Source organism: Neofelis nebulosa, chromosome 1 (assembly GCF_028018385.1).
Source record: "Neofelis nebulosa isolate mNeoNeb1 chromosome 1, mNeoNeb1.pri, whole genome shotgun sequence".
NCBI classification, from domain to species: Eukaryota; Metazoa; Chordata; class Mammalia; order Carnivora; family Felidae; genus Neofelis; species Neofelis nebulosa.
Genome location: NC_080782.1, coordinates 83,624,646 through 83,645,382, shown reverse-complemented (window position 1 = coordinate 83,645,382; position 20,737 = coordinate 83,624,646). Strand labels below are relative to the sequence as shown.

At 36.7% G+C, this 20,737-nt stretch overlaps 1 protein-coding gene across 1 annotated transcript in view; it reads right to left on the bottom strand.

Moving 5' to 3' along the window:
* Positions 1-20,737, bottom strand: part of KIAA0825 (KIAA0825 ortholog) — a 387,603-nt gene that overhangs the window by 197,926 nt on the left and 168,940 nt on the right. The window contains exons 16-19 of the mRNA XM_058729962.1: positions 17,876-18,100; positions 8,745-9,153; positions 4,295-4,454; positions 79-237 (exon numbers count right to left, since the gene is read on the bottom strand). Of these exons, the coding sequence (XP_058585945.1) occupies positions 79-237; positions 4,295-4,454; positions 8,745-9,153; positions 17,876-18,100 (953 nt within the window). The remainder of the gene's footprint in view (positions 1-78; positions 238-4,294; positions 4,455-8,744; positions 9,154-17,875; positions 18,101-20,737) is intronic.

The following is a 20,737-nucleotide window of genomic DNA, read 5'->3' as shown; positions in this document are numbered from 1 at the left end:
TTATTTATGTAAAAACAAAAAAACAAAAAAAACAAAAAAAAACACACGTTTAAGGTAAACTTACTATTTTCCACATACCTGATCTAGCATGTTTTCACTAAATGCCTTGTACACATGGAAAGGGTTAAAGGCAGAAGGCTGATCTTCCACACTCTTCAAGGTCGTCTTTAAAGGTCTGATGGGTAATGGCTTTTCCTCTGAACCATTCATAGAAAACAGCTGTTCTTTTAAATATTCCTTCAAGGGGGAAAAAAAAATTACAAGTCGTGATGGTGGGAAGCATATATTCTCTTTAAAAATACACTGATCAATATCCAAATCTACCCTTTCAGCACATTTGCTAGATTACAGTGTATTACTTGCCTCAGGACAGAATACATTTTCGGAAGAAACATAGCAGAATACCAATCAGCGTTGCAATAAACCCATCAAAAACAGGTTCACCTAATATATAGGATAGATTAGAAAACCATTTTACCAATTCTCACATAATTAATGTATGCTTGATATATCAGGATGTTTTTAATAGGCATTGTCTTGTCATTGGTTCATGTGTTAACATGTCTGGTTACCAAAACTTAACTCAGATGCATGATTACTCACAGGACAAGATTGCTCATTCATTCATTAAGTGAAGTTGTTATCTACTTCATGCTCAGCAGAGTGCTAAGTACTCTGATATTTCACTGCAAGCAATCTTACTCTATGTAGAATTAATTATAATTCAAACTCCTAAATTCTATTTCCATGCTCTTGACTGGAAAATATCAAGGTTCAAAAGAAGCTCAACATACGTAATTCTAACAACCCAACTGCCAGTGGCAGCCTGGGCAAAAAAGTCAATCTACTGCATTATATTTCATTCTCCATCCATAAATAAATAAGGTGAATGATCCTAATCTATTTTATTAGACTTCTTCTAGAAGACAACAATTAAAATGACTTACAGTTTCCTATAAACTATCAAATAGTAATGACTTAATGTTAATAAGTCATTTAATACATAAGGAATATAAACATTTTTCTGATTTTCAGTTTTTCTTCAAGAGTAGGGCTAGGTTCACAGCATTAGAGCTGAAAAGGATGTCAGAGGTCATCTGGAAAACCCTTGGTACCCACAGTCTAGGGCCTAGACCATTCAAGTCAGCCTTTCTTGGGAACTTAGAAAACCCGAATCTCAGACCCCACACCAAATAAAATCTGATCACTAACAGGGTTTCCCAGGAGATTGGTAGGCATATGAAAGTTTAAATAACTCTAGCCCACCCCACATTCAGTGGTTGATTCTGAAAGGCTGAGCCTGAGGTTACACAGGGGTGAGTGGTAGAGTGTGAGTGAGAATCCCCATATTTGGTTTCAGTTCACTGTGCTTTTTCCTGTGGCTCTGTAACTTCGGGAATAGAGAATGCCCACTGCACTCATCCTGGAAGGTAAATTTGAGTTCCTGAAACCGTAAAAATCACCACTTAACCATGATAATCATTTCTTAAACTTGCTCATTGTGGACCACATCTCCTTAGATTGATTCCATAACACACACACACACACACACACACACACACACAGACTCCTACTAAGTATCATTAGATAATAATAAAGCCACCAAAAAAGAATTTTATGCCTAGATTTAGATTTTTACACAGAAATAAAACTTCTCTGCATTATGATTTCGGAATGTAAAATTTTAAAAAGGAATAAAAGATTCTAACGAGAACAACTGCTTTGTTTTGGCTAATGGCAATCTGTTTCAACTGATTTCCCCTTACATTGCTGCATTTCGGCTTTTTTTGTTCCACAATTCAAAAAAGATAAAGTGCTGTGTTGCAAGTTGTCAACACAATGGTGTTTTCTCCCTTGTTAATTTCTCTTGCCTCTCTGCTATCTTGACCAACTGATTTTCTGCGGTGTCGTCGCTTTAACCGGATTCACTGCTAAATCTGATGTACTTCTTTGGAAAAAAAATATATTCTTCTTTTAACATCCTTTTGAACACTCTACCGGTGCAGTTACATTAAAGCTTATTTCTCTACCCACCGTTTCTGCATTTTTCTCCACTGGAAGAGCTCCACCAGTCCCAGGACCTCAACTACCAAACTCACTGAGGCCACCAAAAACTATAGTCACGGCCTTCCTCATCTTTGCTCATGGCCAGGTTCTTCAACTACCCACTGAACTTTTAACTAAGACATCTGACCTTTGTCTCAAAGACAAACATTCTTAAACTCATTTCGTCTGATAACTTTGTTGTTACTCGATGGCACACTCATTCTTCCCCTTACCCATGCCTATACCTGTCAATGCATCTGTATTTGTGCTGCCATTTGGAAGCATATTAAACAGTACACCTGAAAATGCTAAAGACTCATAACGCTCAACAAATGAACACGTTTCACAGTGCAAATTTTACCTACAGCATAGCAATGCCTCAGTATAAAAGCAGCTCGAAATAGTAACACTAGGTGCCTAGTCAGCCTTATGTTGTTATTGAATTTTTTGCCTGTTTTGTTTTAGTAGTCACAAGACAAAGGGCTCACTACTTTTTCTGGCTCTAGCCTCACCTCACAGCAGGCCTCTTACCTTGCCGCGATGTTTCTCATTCGGCACAGTAAATCAACAAGTACGTGGCTTGACATCCCATGTGATAAACACTGCCCTAACAGTAAGTTTCTTCAGTTGTAATGAAAGAAAAATCCTAACTCTGAACTTAATTGATCAAAATGAAGCAGTGCCCCAGTGAAGAGCCTTATATACAACAGGTCTCACAATAGACCTGGTCAGAGCCCCTGCCTCAAACGTCCACAAGCTCTAGGAGGGAAAAACAGCCTTTTGATTGATTTCCTGAATATGACAGGTGGCTGACAGCCAGTAAATATCCAACTTAATTTCTCTTATTGGTGATTACTGATCTTTTTCATGCCAAACGCTTTTAAAAAGTGGACTCGTCTATCAGTTTGGCAATCTATACCAGCCACGACTGTTCTCAGAACTCTTGCAACGCCACTTTCCTAAAAATCCCATGGTAATCCTACTTCAACAGCTGTTCCTCAGTAGTCACCATGGTTACTTAAGCCAATCTGGGTGGCCACGTGGACATGCCAGTGAAGACCATGACTTCGCAGTGGTGGTCTTTCCATTAGCCAAGGCCAGGAGCACCTGAGTTCCCCACATAGAAACCCTTAACAAATTATGAGGGATCATTAGCAAATGTGAATAGGTAGTAGGTAGCTAACAATTATATACTGAGCTTAGGTGCCTCAGGGACTGGACCATTCCTCATAGCAACAAATCCTTCCCCTCCTTCTCAGGCGATCATTGAATGCACTATTATATCACCTGTTTATAGGTTGACTGGTTGATTAGCTCTAGGAAAGCCAGGAAACAAAATTTACTTGAAGTAACTTTCAGATAGATGGTAGCAGGAAGAACATTTATATAACTGGGTTGTAAAATGCTGTGGTAGAATTTAATTCACTCCTTGGAAATTTATGGTTTTTAAGGCCTACCTCATTGAGATAAAACACTATAGCTTCACATTATTCATATTATAGAATTTTTAGTATTTCCAAAAATACATGCATGCGTTTGCAAATATAAACATAATTCTAATGCACATTAGATGTCACATTCTAATTCACATACAAATGCTCAGATTAAAAACCTGATCAAGTTAGCAAACTTGTATTGTTTCAAGGCAATAACTGAGATACCTGCTCTTTACATTTTTGTTCAAACAGCCACAAACATGCAAGGTCAGAGGCTTAACCCAGCAGAGACATAGACAAGCATGACATTGGCTCTAACCAGTGTCCATACGTTAATGCATTTTCTTGGGTTAATCTAGTTGCTCCCGAGTATGGCTCAATATTCTTCCAAAATTTTCTCATTATGTGAGAAATCTCCAACTTCACCAAGTATGACGTCTATAGGAGAAGAAGTACATCTCTCTGAGGAAAATTCATCATTCGCCAACAGCAGATTTTAACATCAGCTTAACAGTCACAAACACACAATTCCCAAACCACACGTCTAGTCTATACAATTCAGAACTGCACTGAGTTTATGAGCCGTGTTATTGTTTAAACCATATAAATAAAACCTACATTGTTTCGGTGAAGCTTCTGCTGTACAAATGCAGAACAGCCAGGGCTGAATAGATTCTATTAATAATGCAATATTGAGTTTGGTATTGACTTTAAGAAGTATTATCACCTCCTTGACTAACCCTTAGCTGCCAGCAGACGCTGCCTCAGGCCAGTACACACCTAATTGCTCGGTAAAAAGGCCGTTTCCCTACCTCATTGAGCCGCATGATGTGATAAATTTGCCGCAGGTACTCGCTGCCACCTGGTTTGTGGCAGATATCCAGGACCATCATGTTTATTTTCTGCTCAGTCAGTTCAAGAGCACTATCTCCTTCTTCTAAGGCTGTGCTTTTCTCCATTGTCATAAATGCACTAAACACAAAGAAAGCATATAAGTATCAGTGGTGAAGAATTGTAAAGATGGAAAATAATCAAAGAGATTGAGTGTGGAGAGTCGATGTAAATCTCATATTCAAAGCACCATAAAGACTGCTCAAATAGGTAAGCCTTCCCAAACCGCCCCTGCTCATAGAAATAGTGCCTCAGGACTGAGCACCTGAAAGCATTTTTAAAAATTGAATGGTTTCTTTTAAAACACTTCTTTATTGCATTTATACTCCTATCTATAAAACATTTTCCCATTACTGCAATTGTTGAAATTGCTATAATCATGGGATGAAAACAAAACATTTCTTTTTAAGAACATGTAAGAAATAATTTGTATTTTCTCTTTGAGGATAAAAAGTATCTTTGATGCCAGAAATAGCTTTGGTATTCTGTCTTTTGTAGATTCCTCTTTACACCTGTCGTAGAACACATTAAAGACTAATTAAAGTGTCAAAAGGGGAGCCTATTATGCTAAATATAGGCTGGGTGCTTCCTGGCAGTGTGCTTACCACTGGGTATTTTACATTAGCCTTTTGACACTTGTTGCCTTTTAAAAATATAAGGCCCCTCTCCTGTTTCTTCTTGGTAAGGATACCTAGCAAAAGTCACTGCCCTGATTATTCTTTCAGGAAAAGGGTCTAGTGTCACCACGCCGGGAATATGCAAGTTTTATTTGTGAAACATTTCTAAAAACACATACTCTTGTTATTGATTTTAAACATTATTTACATAGTAATGATGAATGACATAAGTAAAAAAAAAATTCTCAAACTATACCAGTGCAAAAGAACTCTATACAACATGCATCATATATATTCCATACTACTTTTCTTATTACACTTGATATTAGGTATGATCATGTTAGGGGTTGCAATCTAAGCATTCTTAAGAAAATGCATGGTTTTCCACTGTTTCTCAGACTAAATGAAATTTACTGTGGTGTAATCAACTATATACTGCAGTTCATTACTGAGATTTTGCCATGATTATAAAATTAGTTCTGCTAAGAGTCAGTGCCGCTGACCTGAAGACTGAACCAAATGATACCCAGCTGCTGGACATTAACTTTTATATTGCTTCCACATGTAGCTTCCAAACATCTTTCTTAAAAAAAAAAAGAACTTTACAATTGTATAAGGCTTGCTAAAAGTAAAGCAAATTCTACTCTTAGAGATATTCATTAGCTGCAGTAAATTTTTAATAAACAGACAAAAAGACCTTGTTTCAGTAAAAGGAGTTTGTATATATCTTTTTTGAAGCTGCACACAGGTTGCAAGCAAAATTTCGTGTCAGGTTTTGTTGAGGCTGACATTGAAAAAGTTGAGGCCCTCTGACAAAGGAGTGTCTCAGTGTCAGCCCCTGAATTGTATCCTTTCCTGTCCATCACTGTGCAGGTGAAGCAAATGATTGGATTCAGTCAATGCTATGATTAATGAGTTCCTCTCTGGATTTGGGACTGCCTATCAATCATGTCATTAGGGAGAATGTGCCCTGAAAGAGGCAGACCTTAGCCAAGGAATAACTGCATTAATCTTAATCTGTATATGCACCCAGCCAGCCAAGTCAGGGTCACCATGATGAAAAACAATAATCTTCAACTCGACAAATTACTTTGCAAAGACAGACATTTCTTTACTTTTTGGGCTGTGTGTTCTCCAGAATCTAAGTTGACTGTTTACAGCTTGAGTGTTACTACAAAGTGAAGGTTATTTTAATGAATAGTAATGCTTTCGGGCAGTGTGCAAGACAAGCAATGCTTCCAGCTGCCACCTTTCCACTGCAGATATTTTCACAATTTCCATAAAATCAAAATTAAGTCTGAATCCATGTGAAAGAGATCTAGCTAAGTGACGTTGCGTAGTTCCAACATGATCTTCATGGGGAATTAACATTTCATTTATTTTAACAGAAGAATTGTTTAAGTTTAAATGGTTACATTCTCAAACTTAAAACAGTTATGATAAAGCCAAGGAAACCCTCTATCTATGTACAGACATCGTGGTTTAAAATACATTTTCCTAATGGTAGAGATCTATAAACAAAATGATCATCAATCATCAATTTGTGAGATATGTAGACGGGGAAGTTTACTTGTATAATAGACAATCAATCTGAAATCAAAGTCAAGAAGTACCATCCTATAGTGCCTGAATCTTGTAGAGGTGACCTAAAGTGAATTAGTAGGTCAAATTTAACTTTTTCAAATAAATATAAGAACTAACTTTTAATCTGAATTCTTATATATTTGCATTTCAGAAATTGAGAAAGATGTAGCATTGTGCTTATTACATGCTTCCATAATGTACATTCAGGACTTTTTTAAAACATTTTTAAAAATCAGCAATTCTTCATTTCAGATGCATGTTCCAACAGAGAGCTAATCAGCCAAATATTAGCTGGACAACTCCCTATGTAGGAGGTATCAGATACAGTGGTGCTGTTTATAAAGACTTTAAACCAACTTTTAATGAAAAAATATTATTTATGGATTCCTGTATGCGTCCTCAGGTATATTACTGAGACATTACTTTAAACTGACCTTATTGACAGAGGGACTCCTAAATCAAAAGTATCAGAAATTTAACTTTATAATCAGATCCACTATTATTCTTTTTTTCTCTCCTTTACAACCACTGCCATGGATAATGACATCTGGCCTTAATCTTTTAGTCATTGAATTAAAGCTTGTAAATTGGGACTGAATGCAAATGTAAAGATTAAGAAAGTTGCTTTCAGGAGCACCTGGGTGGCTCAGTGGGTTAAATGTCCGACTTTGGCTCAGGTCATGATCTCAGAGTTCGTGGGTTCCAGCCCTGCGTTGGGCTGTGTGTTGACAGCTCAGAGCCTGGAGCCTGCTTCAGATTCTGTGTCTCCCTCTCTCTGTCCCTCCCCAGCTCACGCTCTGTGTCTCGCTCTGTCTCCTGCTCTCTCTCAAAAATAAATAAACATTAAAAAAAATTTTTTTAAGAAAGTTGTTTTCAGAGATACTAAGCACTTGCCTGACTGCGATTGTTATTCCTACCCACAGGACATGCCAGAAGTACATTTCTAGAAGTCACTACGATAAGACCAGGAAAATCACGATTACCTACATTTTTCCATTTGGATTAATACAGATTAATTGGATTAACACAGTTTTACAGACTAATACAAACCAGTAAAGAATATTTGTTACCATAATACCAGTGAGTGCAATGTGTTTTAATAGGGTTTATAAATAAGAAATGCTTGCTAGTTCTAAGCTTGATGTTAAGAACTTTATCAATGTTATTTACATTTTCCAAATCATGCCATCAGCTTGGTCTCACCACTGAAAATGAGGCTTTGAGAGATTCCATAATTTGCCCAAGATGGCCCACTTACAAGGCATTTGTATTTGTCTGTCTGATTCCAAAGCCTGAGTTCTTTGTCACTACAAAGAACTATGTAGTAAGGAAAGTAACAACTTTTAGTCGTTTCAGGCAGAAAGTCAAAATAGTATCTGCTAGAATCATGAATATATTTTAAAAGAATGGGGGACAGTGTGTGGAGTGGTATAAAAAAGGGCTGGCTTAGTGATCTGTAGACCATATGAACCATAATTTCTTTATCAATATCATGCAGTTCTATACTGAAGACGAATTTTAAGACAGGAGTACTCTATGTACATATTTAAATTCATCAGGGACCCTTAAAAATCTTAGCAATACCACAAATCACTTAGCTCTTGGTGACAAACCTATGAGAAGGCTGACATTTTCATACAGAAACAGCTGGGTGTGTTTATAGCTCGAGTGTGATATGCCCCAGCTGCCCTCTGGGATTCTTACATTACCAGATGAAAAATGTGTACCTTTTTGACAATCAGGTACACAGAAAGCAATAAAAAGCCTTTTATACCCATTAATTCCTTCTTAATTTAATCTCCATGCCCAATCCATTTACAAAATGCTCCAGGCTATCCACTAGATACCTGTTTGTGCACTGAAAAGAAATGAAACCAAATTCTCTTGGGTTTAACTCCCACCCTTTTTATCAGAAACCTTAAGATGGTGAGTAAACAAGTATAATGTTCCAGGGTATCAATGGGGTTCAAATTTTCATAAAACAAGGCACATCTAAATAATGCAGTTTTTGTTGGAATATTTACCTTTTTCTGTATTCATCAAAGTTCCCATTAAGTTAATAGAATAACCATTGTTGCCTATCTTAATGGTATTTTGTTGTTGTTTATTGGTAATTTTGTTATAGTGAACATACTTAATGAAATTCAGTGAAAGAAAAACATTGCTTTACCATTTGGTGCTCAGTTTCCTTGCCTTCACCAACTGGCTCTCAATCCAGTTGGGTTTCTGCTGCTCAATGATCTGTATGACCTTTTGAGTCATTTGATTAGGGTCACTTGTCTGCTTTCCCATGATACTTTCCAAACACAGGCAGATTAAACCAAGTTTCTCTTTACTCCATCTGTCAAGGGAGGCACCTGTTAAAAGTTCCACAGTGTTTCCATCCTCAAATATCTGACATATAATTACAATCAAGTTCCAGACAAGGAGGCTAGCTTTCTTCAATTCAACAAAGTTTTTTGACATTTTTCTCTCAGACAGAAAAAAGAAGTATTTAATTGGGGGAGGCAAACATGCAATCACCGTAGGTAACTCGCTGATTACAATAGATACTGCCTGAGCAGCAAGCCTCGTGAAGCCTGGGGAAGAAAAGAAAGAAAAGGTATGATTAATATTAGCATTTGCATTCCATCTCTCTGTTGTTTTCAGTGTTGCGTAGGGATGTCTAATTTTTGTGGAGAAAATTGTTGAGAAGAGCAAGTGCTTGACATATTCCGACAGAACTCTACTGGGATCCCCTCCAGTGCTGCCTAACATTCCTCAAGTCTCAAACTCATTTTTTCCTCTCTCACAAATGAAGATTCGAAAATTTTAAATTATTAGGTATATTTTTGTCTATTAAGACTGCAGGGTAAAGAGCTCCGATGTCCTCTTAATTAACAAATGCAAAAGCACTCCTGGTGGACCTCTTTGTGGCCTTTGATACTTTCTTAAACCATTCTCCTCTTCCCTTGAAATCCATAGCAGAATTATTCCAGGTCTTGTCAGGACTGGCTCCTCTTCTTCCACTTCTTTTTATTATTTATTTTTTTTAATGTTTGCTTATTTATTTTTGAGAGAGAGAGCGAGAGGGCAAAGGGCAGAGAGGGAGACAGAGGATGAGAAGCAGGCTCCGCACTGTCAGTGCAGAGTCCCATGCACAGCTCAAACCCACAAACCATGAGATCATGACCTGAGCTGAAGTTCGACACTTAACTGACTGAGCCACACCCAGGTGCACCTCTTCTACTTCTTAGCACAAATGTCACCTCCTCAGAGAGCCTTCACTCACCACCCCCTCCAAGGCATCCCTTCATGCTCTTCCCATCCCAGCTCCCACTTCCTCTGTATCATTAGACGCCATTTTGTTGCCTTTATTATAGCACTTAACCATTGTCTAATAAATATCTCCCTAATTCTTCTTTATCTGTTACTATCCACTAGAATATAAGCTTCATGAAGGCACTTCTGTATCCTCAACCCTTAGTACCTCATATATCAGTTGTTCAAGAAATATTTGGTGAATAAATGGGTCAACAAACTGGTTCACGGTTACCTTTATTATTCTTCTTTGTTTCTTCATGGCCCATTCTAGTTCTAATTTATACTAATACCTCTTAAATGTAGTTGTTTGCTAAGAAGTCTTTGCCTATTGACTGATGAGTCTACACACTCTCCCTTCTTTGCTCTGAAGGATGTACTGATCCTCCCTCTCTAGATCAGCGTGTTTCAACTTTGGCACTAATGACTTTGGGCTGTATAGTTTTTTGTTGTGATGAGTGTCCTATGAATTATAAGATATTATAGCAGCGTCTCTGACCTATGTCCATTAGATGCCAAGTAACATTCTCCTCAGTTGTGAGAACTAAAAATGTCTCCAAGCATTGCCAAATGTCCCTACGGGGGCAAAACCTTTCCTTGTTGAGAGCCACTCTTCTGGATGATTCTAGAATCTTTAGTCTTGGTCTTTCTCCAGGGTAGCAGTCCTACTACTTCAGCTCCCTGTTTTCCTCCTGAACTAGCTTGGCCTTGCTGACTCTCCCTCCCCACCTCCCTCTGTCCCTTCTTTTCTTTTGTCTTTTAAAATCTTTTAAATAGTAACCACGTTGATAAATCTTCCTACCCTTCATCTGACATACAGCTTCACCTCACTGTAACCATGGCTACCGACCTATTAAAGCCCTTCCTTATAAATGGTAGTTGGACTACTGCAGTATTCTCCTAACTCATCTCTCTGTTCCAGACTATCCCCAGCCTCTCACCTGTGTTGTGAAGCCAGATTCACATACTGTAAAATTTGTTATCTAATTTCTCTGCCACAATTGTTTTAGCTGTTTTCCACTGATCAGTCTTCAGAGTGTTGCTGTCAAAACACTCCACAGTTCAGCCTCCGCCAGTTTCTGTAAACCTTATCTTTATTTTATCCTCATTGCTTTTAAACTTCTGAATATCTCATTACTCTTACATGGGTTGCCCTTTCTCTCCATGAGTCGTCCATCTTCTTCAACTCTTGGTTCAAAGTCCTCTCCTCCTATAAATTTATTTGAACATACCATCTATATAACCACTTCGGTAATTAGGTCCATAATGTGCCATGCTGTCATCTTTTTATATTATCATCTATTATTGTTTATGTTTTTTGTCTTGATGAGTTATCTTTACAACTAAACAAAAATCTCCTCAAGAGCATATAAAAGAACCTCATCGGTCCTTGGCTATCCTACAAAGCCAGACACAATCTTTTAATCCACTAAATACATGACTGAATTTGATAATTGGAACCAAGTGACAAGTCAAAAGAAGGTAGCTTTGCGTTCTTCCATGAAACATCCTTTCTGTTTTTACTAAACAAAAATAATAAAACAATGTGAAATAATTTTCAAGATACTTGTGACATTTAAAGAAGTCATTCTGCTCTAACAAAGTACGAAGCTTTTGGAAAACATATGTCTAGTCTAGTGACTCCACAGAAACTCAGGACAACTTAAGAATCATGTTAAAAATGGACTGGAATAGTCTTTGTAAGTTTGTAAAGTTGGGCCCAACATATATTTGAAAGATCTCATAAGACTATTGTATTAAATAAAATACTAAATGTGAAAACACCTAGTTTAGTACTTGTAAAATATAGTTCTTTGATAAAATGCTATCCTTTTATCAAATGAATATGCTTAGATGAAGCTTAAAGTATAGGTAAAGCAAATTAAGAAACTCGTCTGTGACCACTCTTCTCTGTGTTCTTAAAATATTTTAAATGTTTTGTTGTTCGTTATGTGTTTGTACCATGCACTCCCTATTCTACTCTGAGGTATTTGACTTAAAAGATTATATCTTATGTTCTGTTTATTCAAAAGAGGATTTAACTGCTGATACCAAGGAAACATTTGACAATCTAAGTAGATATCAGGTAAATATTATCAATTCTCTTCACACCTGCACTTCTACTGATACTTTAGAGATTTTGAGGACTCCAAGTACTGAGATTCTCACTACTTCATTAAAGCTTATAGCAAATTCCAATCAGAACCTTTAGGTTGATGTCAGATCAATCAATTCGTTCTACTAATCACAGAAACTCTGAGTCTGTGGTGATATTAACAACACACCAGGGAGGGATCTTTTAAGAATGCCAAACACTCATTTTTCTGTCCTTATTTAAATGTTTTGACTTCTATCTAAGCCATATATATATTACATTTTGGAAGGGCCATCCCAATTTCAGAGCTGATAAGGTATGAAAAAAAAAGTATGCCTTAGAATGAATGCAATGTGATATGAATATGTACATATTTATCATTTTTTTTCTTCCTAGACATGTACTAGTGGCTGTAATAACATATTATGTGGATTATAAAACACGCTGAAAGGAAATTTACAATGAATGAAGTAAAGACAAAATAACATCTTAAAGTTATTTAAAAATTTTTAGGGGCGCCTGGGTGGCGCAGTCGGTTAAGCGTCCGACTTCAGCCAGGTCACGATCTCGCGGTCCGTGAGTTCGAGCCCCGCGTCAGGCTCTGGGCTGATGGCTCAGAGCCTGGAGCCTGTTTCCGATTCTGTGTCTCCCTCTCTCTCTGCCCCTCCCCCGTTCATGCTCTGTCTCTCTCTGTCCCAAAAATAAATAAAAAAACATTAAAAAAAAATTTTTTTAAGTTTTTAGTTATTAATGGTACAAAATGTCAATAACAATTTACTGAGTGAGGATAATGTGATTTAATATGCTTTGTAATTTTTAAAATCTGGGTTTAACACTTGAATACAATGATTGAAAGGGCAGGTTTTACATTCAGTTTGTGTCAGTACTTGGTTTTAATAGCTGTCATAGGTGAAAAAGTTACTACATGAACATACATTGATCCACATGGGAACAAGTATATCGATAACTGGGCTTATGAAATCATGGCACTTGTTGTTCAATCTGAAGCATCAAATAGGCCAAGGCTGTTGTTGAAATTTGTCTAGTAAATATTCATTATCTATGATGTCATTCAGTTGTTCTAGCAAACAAAATGAAAAATAAATTTTGTATTTTTAAGAAAAATATTCAGGAATCATTGAAACCTTTATTTGGAATATTATAAATTATGTTAGAAAATATTATTTCTAAGGGACACCTAGGTGGCTCAGTCAGTTAAGTAGCCAACTCTTGATTTTCGGTCATGATCTCACAGTTCATGAGTTCGAGCCCGGCATTGGGTTCTGCATTGGCAGTGCAAAGCCTGGTTGTGATTCTCTCTCTCAATCTCTCTCTTTCTCTCTCCTCTTCCCTCTCTCCTTTTTCTCTCTCTCCTCCCTCTCCCTCTCTCTCTGACCATCCCCTGCTCATACTCTTTCTCTCAGAATAAACATTAAAAAAATTATTTCTAAGTTCTTAAGTATGTAGATAGGATATTTTTATTGGTGATACTGGTTTTTCTAAAATGAATATTTCTGGATTTTATAAAATAAGCTATCTTAAGAACTTCTTTACAGGATTTTGTGTATTTCTGCATTTGGTTTCTTTCTCCACAACCTGCATGTGAACGGTGCCATGAATACATTTTTCTTGCAATGTTACCTCTGTTTCCTCTCCAGAACCCATTCAGTTAAAATAATTACTCCAACAGTTTTCCCATAAAGCATTCTTTTTATTTAAAAAGTAACTTACTGGGGCACCTTGCTGGCTCAATGTGACTCTTAATTTTGACATTGTAAGTTTGAGCCCCCTGTTGTGTATAGAGATTACTTAAGAATAAAATCTTAAAAATATAAATTAAAATAAAATAAATAAAAAGTAATTTACTGCTATGAAAAATTTTCTGGTATATCTTTCATTTATTTGTTGTCAAAGAAACAAAACAACTAGTTCTTTGTGTATTTGAACTTTGAAACATAACAAATACCTAAGCTGAGCTGTACCAGAAATATCTGAACTTTGATTCAACTCTTTAAATCTCCTACATTGTATAATTTATTTTAATGTTTATTTCTTTAAATCTTCACTATTTTCTATGTAACAGTATTTGCTGACAAAGAAATAAAGAAATGCATTTTAATTTGTCACTACAGTGTTTTCTATGTTCTGTCATTTTCACTGTTTCAGGAAGGACAAATGTTCCCTTACACTAGTAACTATTTGTCTTTTAATAAGTTAGAGTCCTCAAAAAAAAAAAAAAAAAAGACTCTAAACATTTATCATTATTTAGACACCTTCTGTAAAGTACTGAATTAAATATCATTTGACTTAAAACGTTCTTGAAAACAATTACAGAGGTTTGTCTTCATGTTTTGGATGCTGAGTTTTGAAACATTTTGCTGGCCATGATGATTTCCAACCATCTTTAGCTTGTATCTCAAGGCATAATACCTACTTAAGAGGAATTCTTGTTTAACAATAATATATGGGAAGTCATATTTCAAGTGGTTTTCCTATTTGTTTCCTTTTGTAAATCTTCTTTTGACCAAATCTTATCAGATCATCATCATTTTGCCTTATAATATGGCTGAGTAAGAGTGCATGTTAGGAACAGAAATAAACGTGAACTTTTTCACTCTGTTATGTTTGCTCTTCCTTGCATCAATATTAGTGTTAAACTGCAGTAGATCTGTTGATTTATAGGAATATGTCAAAGCCACTTGTGTGTTTTGTGGGGATTAATTTTGTTAAAAGTAGATTCTGAAATACAAAGGACAAACTTAATTCAGTACTGCACCTTGAAAGCTGAAGAAGTGCTTTAGCACTGTCCATCACCTCCCCACCAACACCAAACTCAGCACATGACTGTCTCACTCACAGACCAAGGGACAGTTACAGTTACAATCTCCATACGAAATTTTAGTAGAGTTTCATTTCTTTCTTTCTTGTTATACACCAAAGAATTGTCTTGTACATTCCCTGAGGTGTTTGCACCCATTTGGAACCAATTTTACTAGTCTTCAAGCACTGAGATGCTTGATATGTAGTAGTAGCTCACTTAGTAAATATTTATTGGATGAATAAGTGACTTAATGTCTGGCCTGTAAATAAAATCTGTCTTGTATACTGTAGGGATAATAAAGGTTGAGCACTATCAGTCTAAAAGAGGGCAGAGATGGAGAATCATGGTATTTTCCTATTGTCATATCCACCTGGAATGCACAAAACGGTTTATAAAGTCACTTTCCTCCACCATTTTCTTATATGTGATTTGGAATGTTCTACTTCTACTCTTCTACTCTTAGTAGTAGTAGTGATAGTTTTGTTTTTTTTTTAATTTTTTTTTTAACATTTATTTATTTTTGAGGCAGAGAGAGACAGAGCATGAACGGGGGAGGGTCAGAGAGAGAGGGAGACAGAATCTGAAACAGGCTCCAGGCTCTGAGCCATCAGCCCAGAGCCCGACGCAGGGCTCAAACTCACGGACCGTGAGATTGTGACCTGAGCCGAAGTCGGACGCCCAACCGACTGAGCCACCCAGGCGCCCCTAGTTTTTTTTTTTTTTTAATTTAACTTTTTATTTTTTAAAATCTACATCCAAATTAGTTAGCATATAGTGCAACAATGATTTCAGGAGTAGATTCCTTAGTGCCCCTTACCCATTTAGCCCACCCCCCCTCCCACACCTCCTCCAGTAACCCTGTTTGTTTTCCATATTTATGAGTCTCTTATGTTTTGTCCCCCTCCCTGTGTATATTATTTTTGTTTCCCTTCCCTTATGTTCATCTGTTTTGTCTCTTAAAGTCCTCATATGAGTGAACTCATATGATTTTTGTCTTTCTCTGACTGACTAATTTCACTTAGCATAATACCCTCCAGTTCCATCCACATAGTTGCAAATGGCAAGATTTCATTCTTTTTGATCACCGAGTAATATTCCATTGTGTATATATATATATATATATATATATATATATATATATATATATACACACACACCACATTTTCTTTATCCATTCATCCATCAGTGGACATTTGGGCTCTTTCCATACTTTGGCTATTGTTGGTAGTGCTGCTATAAACATGGGGGTGCATGTTTCCCTTCGAAACAGCACACCTGTATCCCGTGGATAAATGCCTAGTAGTGCAATTGCTGGGTCCTAGGGTAGTTCTATTTTTAGTTTTTTGAGGAACCTCCATACTGTTTTCCAGAGTGGCTGCACCAGCTTTCATTGCCACCAAGAATGCAAAAGAGATCCTCTTTCTCCGCATCCTCGCCAATATCTGTTGTTGCCTGAGTTGTTAACGTTAGCCATTCTGACAGATGTAAGGTGGAGTCTTAGTGATAGTTTTATGGAGAATATTATTTAGTAAGGAAAATCACAAAAACTGGTATCTACAAGTAAGCATTTTTTCTTGGAACCAGTAGTTCTTTGAAATGTTATGGAAGAGTTCCAGAACACCTGTAGAAGGCAAAACTGTTCATGAATACAATGACCTGAAAGCCACGAACAAAATAGTGCTACTCATACAACATGATATATTAACTACAGATTATGCCTCCTGAATTGCTCAAAATCTATGAAATATCCAAAAGCTAGAATGAAGGAGAAATGGCAACCACTCAGACAAGGAAGAACTGAAGTAATGAAAAGCTGACATTTTCCAATTTCAATTAAATGGCTTTACTAGATTCAAAGGCAGTTTTAATAGGGCTTGGACAGAATTAAAGCATTACTATGAAAGGTCACAGATAGATAATTGATTTGAGTTTATAATATAAGGTTGCTGGATAAGAACCACATTAGTTAGGATCTCCATAGAGAAGAATGAAGAAGGCTAGTCTCTTCAATTGACTTAGTAGGTTCAGTTGGAGTATTTTACCATTGAAACTTTCCTCAAGTTAATGAAAAAATATTCTTTTATAGATTAATATAAAGGGAAAAGTTTTATTAAAAAATTTTTTAGTGTTTATTTATTTTTGACAGAGAGAGAGAGACAGAGCATGAGGGGGTGGGGAGAGAGGGGGAGACCCAAAATCTGAAGCAGGCTCCAGGCTCTGAGCTGTCAGCACAGAGCCCGAACGGGGGCTCAAACTCACAGACTGCGATACCTTAACCAGGTATCTGAGCTGAAGCCAGATGCTCAACTGACTGAGCCACGCAGGCGCCCTCAAAAAGTTTTATTTTAAAAATCCTAAGAAGATTCATTCATATGTCTATATAATATACATAATAAAACATTACATGTTTTGTAATGCAGAAACACATAGGTACAAAGAAACCATTTAAGAAGACAGCACTTAATTAATAAAATAAATCAATAATGTAACTCATGTTCAAAAATACACTTAATAGATGCACTGCCCCTAATAGGAACAATGCACGGAATTCAGAACCATAGGTATTGGGGGAAATTACTCTGTCAAAAAACTATGTAGGTACTCAATGGAGTGCTATTTTTGACCTAAAGGCTACACAAGTAGGTCTGTTAACAAGAAAAAAGAAAGTAATAATTAGTGGTGGCAGAGGGAAAAACTTCAAGGAAAGAACATTAAACATCAGAGCAATATTCTTGAGAGTATGAATTTTAGATTACTCAACAGATTTGAGGTAAGTTAGTCACAATCATCGACTAATGTGTGAATACTAACATGAACACAACATATCACAGAAAATTCTGAGCTGATAGTTAAATAAAGAAGATGACCATTTGAGTCATTTCCCTTTCTAGTTTCCTTGGTCATAAGGCTCATAGTAAAAAAAAAGAAAAAGAAAATTTACAGGTCCCAAATACATAGAAATGGTGGGAAAAGGACTAACATAGTTCACAAATCTTATAATTTTAGAATTTTACTTGATTTCATATCTTACAAAATTGCTTCTTCAAGGATGGGTTCTTACAAAAAAAAAATAATAATAAGGTACCTTTGCTTGATTCTTTCCTCTTAGTTTCTTTTGGAGTATAATTCCATTCCTTTGGAATGCTCTCACGCAAACGTTCAGGAACACTGTGCTTGTTTAGGTTGGGCCCACAGTTTCTCCCAGACCTCATCACAAATACTATCTGCTGTACAATGTCCTTGATAGCATCAGTCAGTGCCAGTCTCAAGCATCGGATGACCTCTGGCTCGGACTCCATGCATGTTGAGACTTTAAAATCAGACAGCATATTATAGTTAGCAGAATCTGGCAATATTTTGTGCCTTATTTAATTGGGAATTCAGTTTCTCATTAGCTAGTTTAAAGCCATAGAAAAGAAGAGCTGTTTTTAACCTTGAAATCACATAATTAATAAACAGTCCATAAAAATTAAAAAAAAATTTCTTCTTAGTAATAAAGAAAATGGTAATTAAAATAACAGGGAATAACAGTATTTGCTTGTGGTCTGCAACTCTAACAGTGGAAATTGAAGTTGTATGATTTTCTTAGATGATAACTTGGCAATAATACCAAATCTTTAACATTTTGCTTACCTGTTAACTCATTTATTCCTTCTCTGGACCTTATCCTAAGAAATTAATTATAATCATGTAAAGGATATAAAGGAAAATCGAAAATAATCTTAATGTCCAATAATCATCAGTTATTTAAGTAGCTAAGATATATCCATCAACACAATAAAGCCATATATTGTTTAGTAAAAAATAAAAATAAAGACATGTTAGGAAAACTATGACATGTTATTTTTATTACAAACACACTATACCACACACACACACACACACACACACACACACACACACACACAAAAGAATTAAAAGATGCATTCTCCAGGTTAATGGTGATTATCAATGCCTGATGGGATTTCAGGTATTTTCCTCCTCCTTCCCTCTTTCTTCTTTTACTTTTCCTTCTTTTCTATCCTCCCATCCTCCCTTCTTTTCTTCTTTCTGCCATCCTACCTTCTTTCTGATAATATAGATTACCAACCATTAATATGTATTACTTGTGTGATAAATGCAATAAAATTTTATTATTTTTTTAATATGACACGAAAGTCTTGGGATAACCACTTGAATCAACACAGAAAAGTACCCATATGTTTTTACCCCTCAAAATTTGAGGTGGTATTTTTTTTTCTTAGTTTATTTAAATAATCTCTACATCCAACATGGGGCTCTAACTCATGACCCTGACCTGAGGTCAAAAGTTGCATGCTCTTCTGACTGAGTCAGTCAGGCACTCTAAGGTAATATTTCCCAAGTTACTCAATCCATTATTAAAACCAGCATGCTGGGGCACCTGGGTGGCCCAGTCAGTTAAGGGTCCAACTTTGGCTCTGGTCATGATCTCCTAGTTCATGAGTTTGAGCCCCACGTCGGGCTCTGTGCTCACAGCTCAGAGCCGGGAGCCTGCTTCAGATTCTATGTCTCCCTCTCTCTCTCTCTGCCCTTCCCCACTCATGCTCTGTCTCTGTCTCTCAAAAAATAAATAAATAAATAAATTTTTTTAATGTTTAAAATAAAATCAAGGTATTACAAATGATAGAGAAAATAACAGCCCTATCTCAAAGAATTATTTTAAAATTATATGAATTAACTTGTGTTAAGCAACTAGCATATAGTAGGCACTATGTGCACCATGTAAACCTATGTTATTATTATTTTACCTAAGAGGAATTTTCTGTAAAGTTTGCAATATTGTAGTATAGGGTGCCCAGTGTTTTTTGATGCAGGGTTCTGCAACAAGTTGAGCATGGGATAGTATAGGGAGGATCAAGCAATATCCACAGATGCCTACAGTAGGGATAAGATACAGATGTAGCAAGAAGAGAAGGAAATATAGGAAGAGAGAATAGAGAAGAAAAAAATAGTAAGTGACGAGCGCTTCTGGTTTCTGGCTCTGCATATAAAGAGCTTAGAAGTTGCCTCTCTGTCCTATCAACAAGTAAATAGCTGAACAGATGGAAAAATCAACAAGTCTTCTTGGATCTGTAGAGAGGTGGGGGCATAAGGCAAACCACCGCCTCCAAGATTGGAGTGATGGACAGCAAATACAGGGAGTCACAGTTTACTGGAGTGGAGACTCATAAGCAGAACCTACCATGGGAACCAGTGCCAAAGTAGGAAGTCTGAACTGTAATTGATGAATTGCTGGAGGCTCAGTGTGGACAAGTCTGAGAGTTAAAATTCAATGGGGACCCTGTTATGTGGAGGCTGCCACACTTTTGTGAGTTTTATCTCTGTGAGTTCAACTAGGTGCCCATAGTAAATGTCAGAGAAAAATCCCCAAGAGCTTCCAGCAAGGGAAAAGGAAAAGGAACATTTTGAGATAAGTCAGAGCACTCTGTTCTTCTTCAGGGTTGCCCTCAGGAGAAACTACTAAAATAGAGCCTAACCCACTGGGGTATTATCAGAGTCTAACTGACCTAGAAGAAGGGAAATGCCCAATTCCAGCCCACTCTAGCTATACTCTCCTACATAGAATGGGAGAAAAAAACTGAGAAACACTTATGAAGTACATCATCCAGAGCCACAGGTCCACTAAAAGACCTAATCATAGCACCATAGAATGCTTCCCATGCCTCCCCCACTTTTCCACCACATCACTAAAACCCTCTTTACAGCAGTTTCTTTTACCCAATACATCATGTCCAGCTTCCAAGAAAAATTACAAGACATACTAAAAGGCAAAGAACACAATTTTGAAATGAGAAAACATCAGAAACAGACATGGAAATCAGAATTACCAGACCAGGAATTAAAATAACTTTGATTACTTTGCTAAGGGCTCTAATGTATAAAGTAGACAGCATGCAAGAGCAAATGGGCTATGTAAATAGAGAAA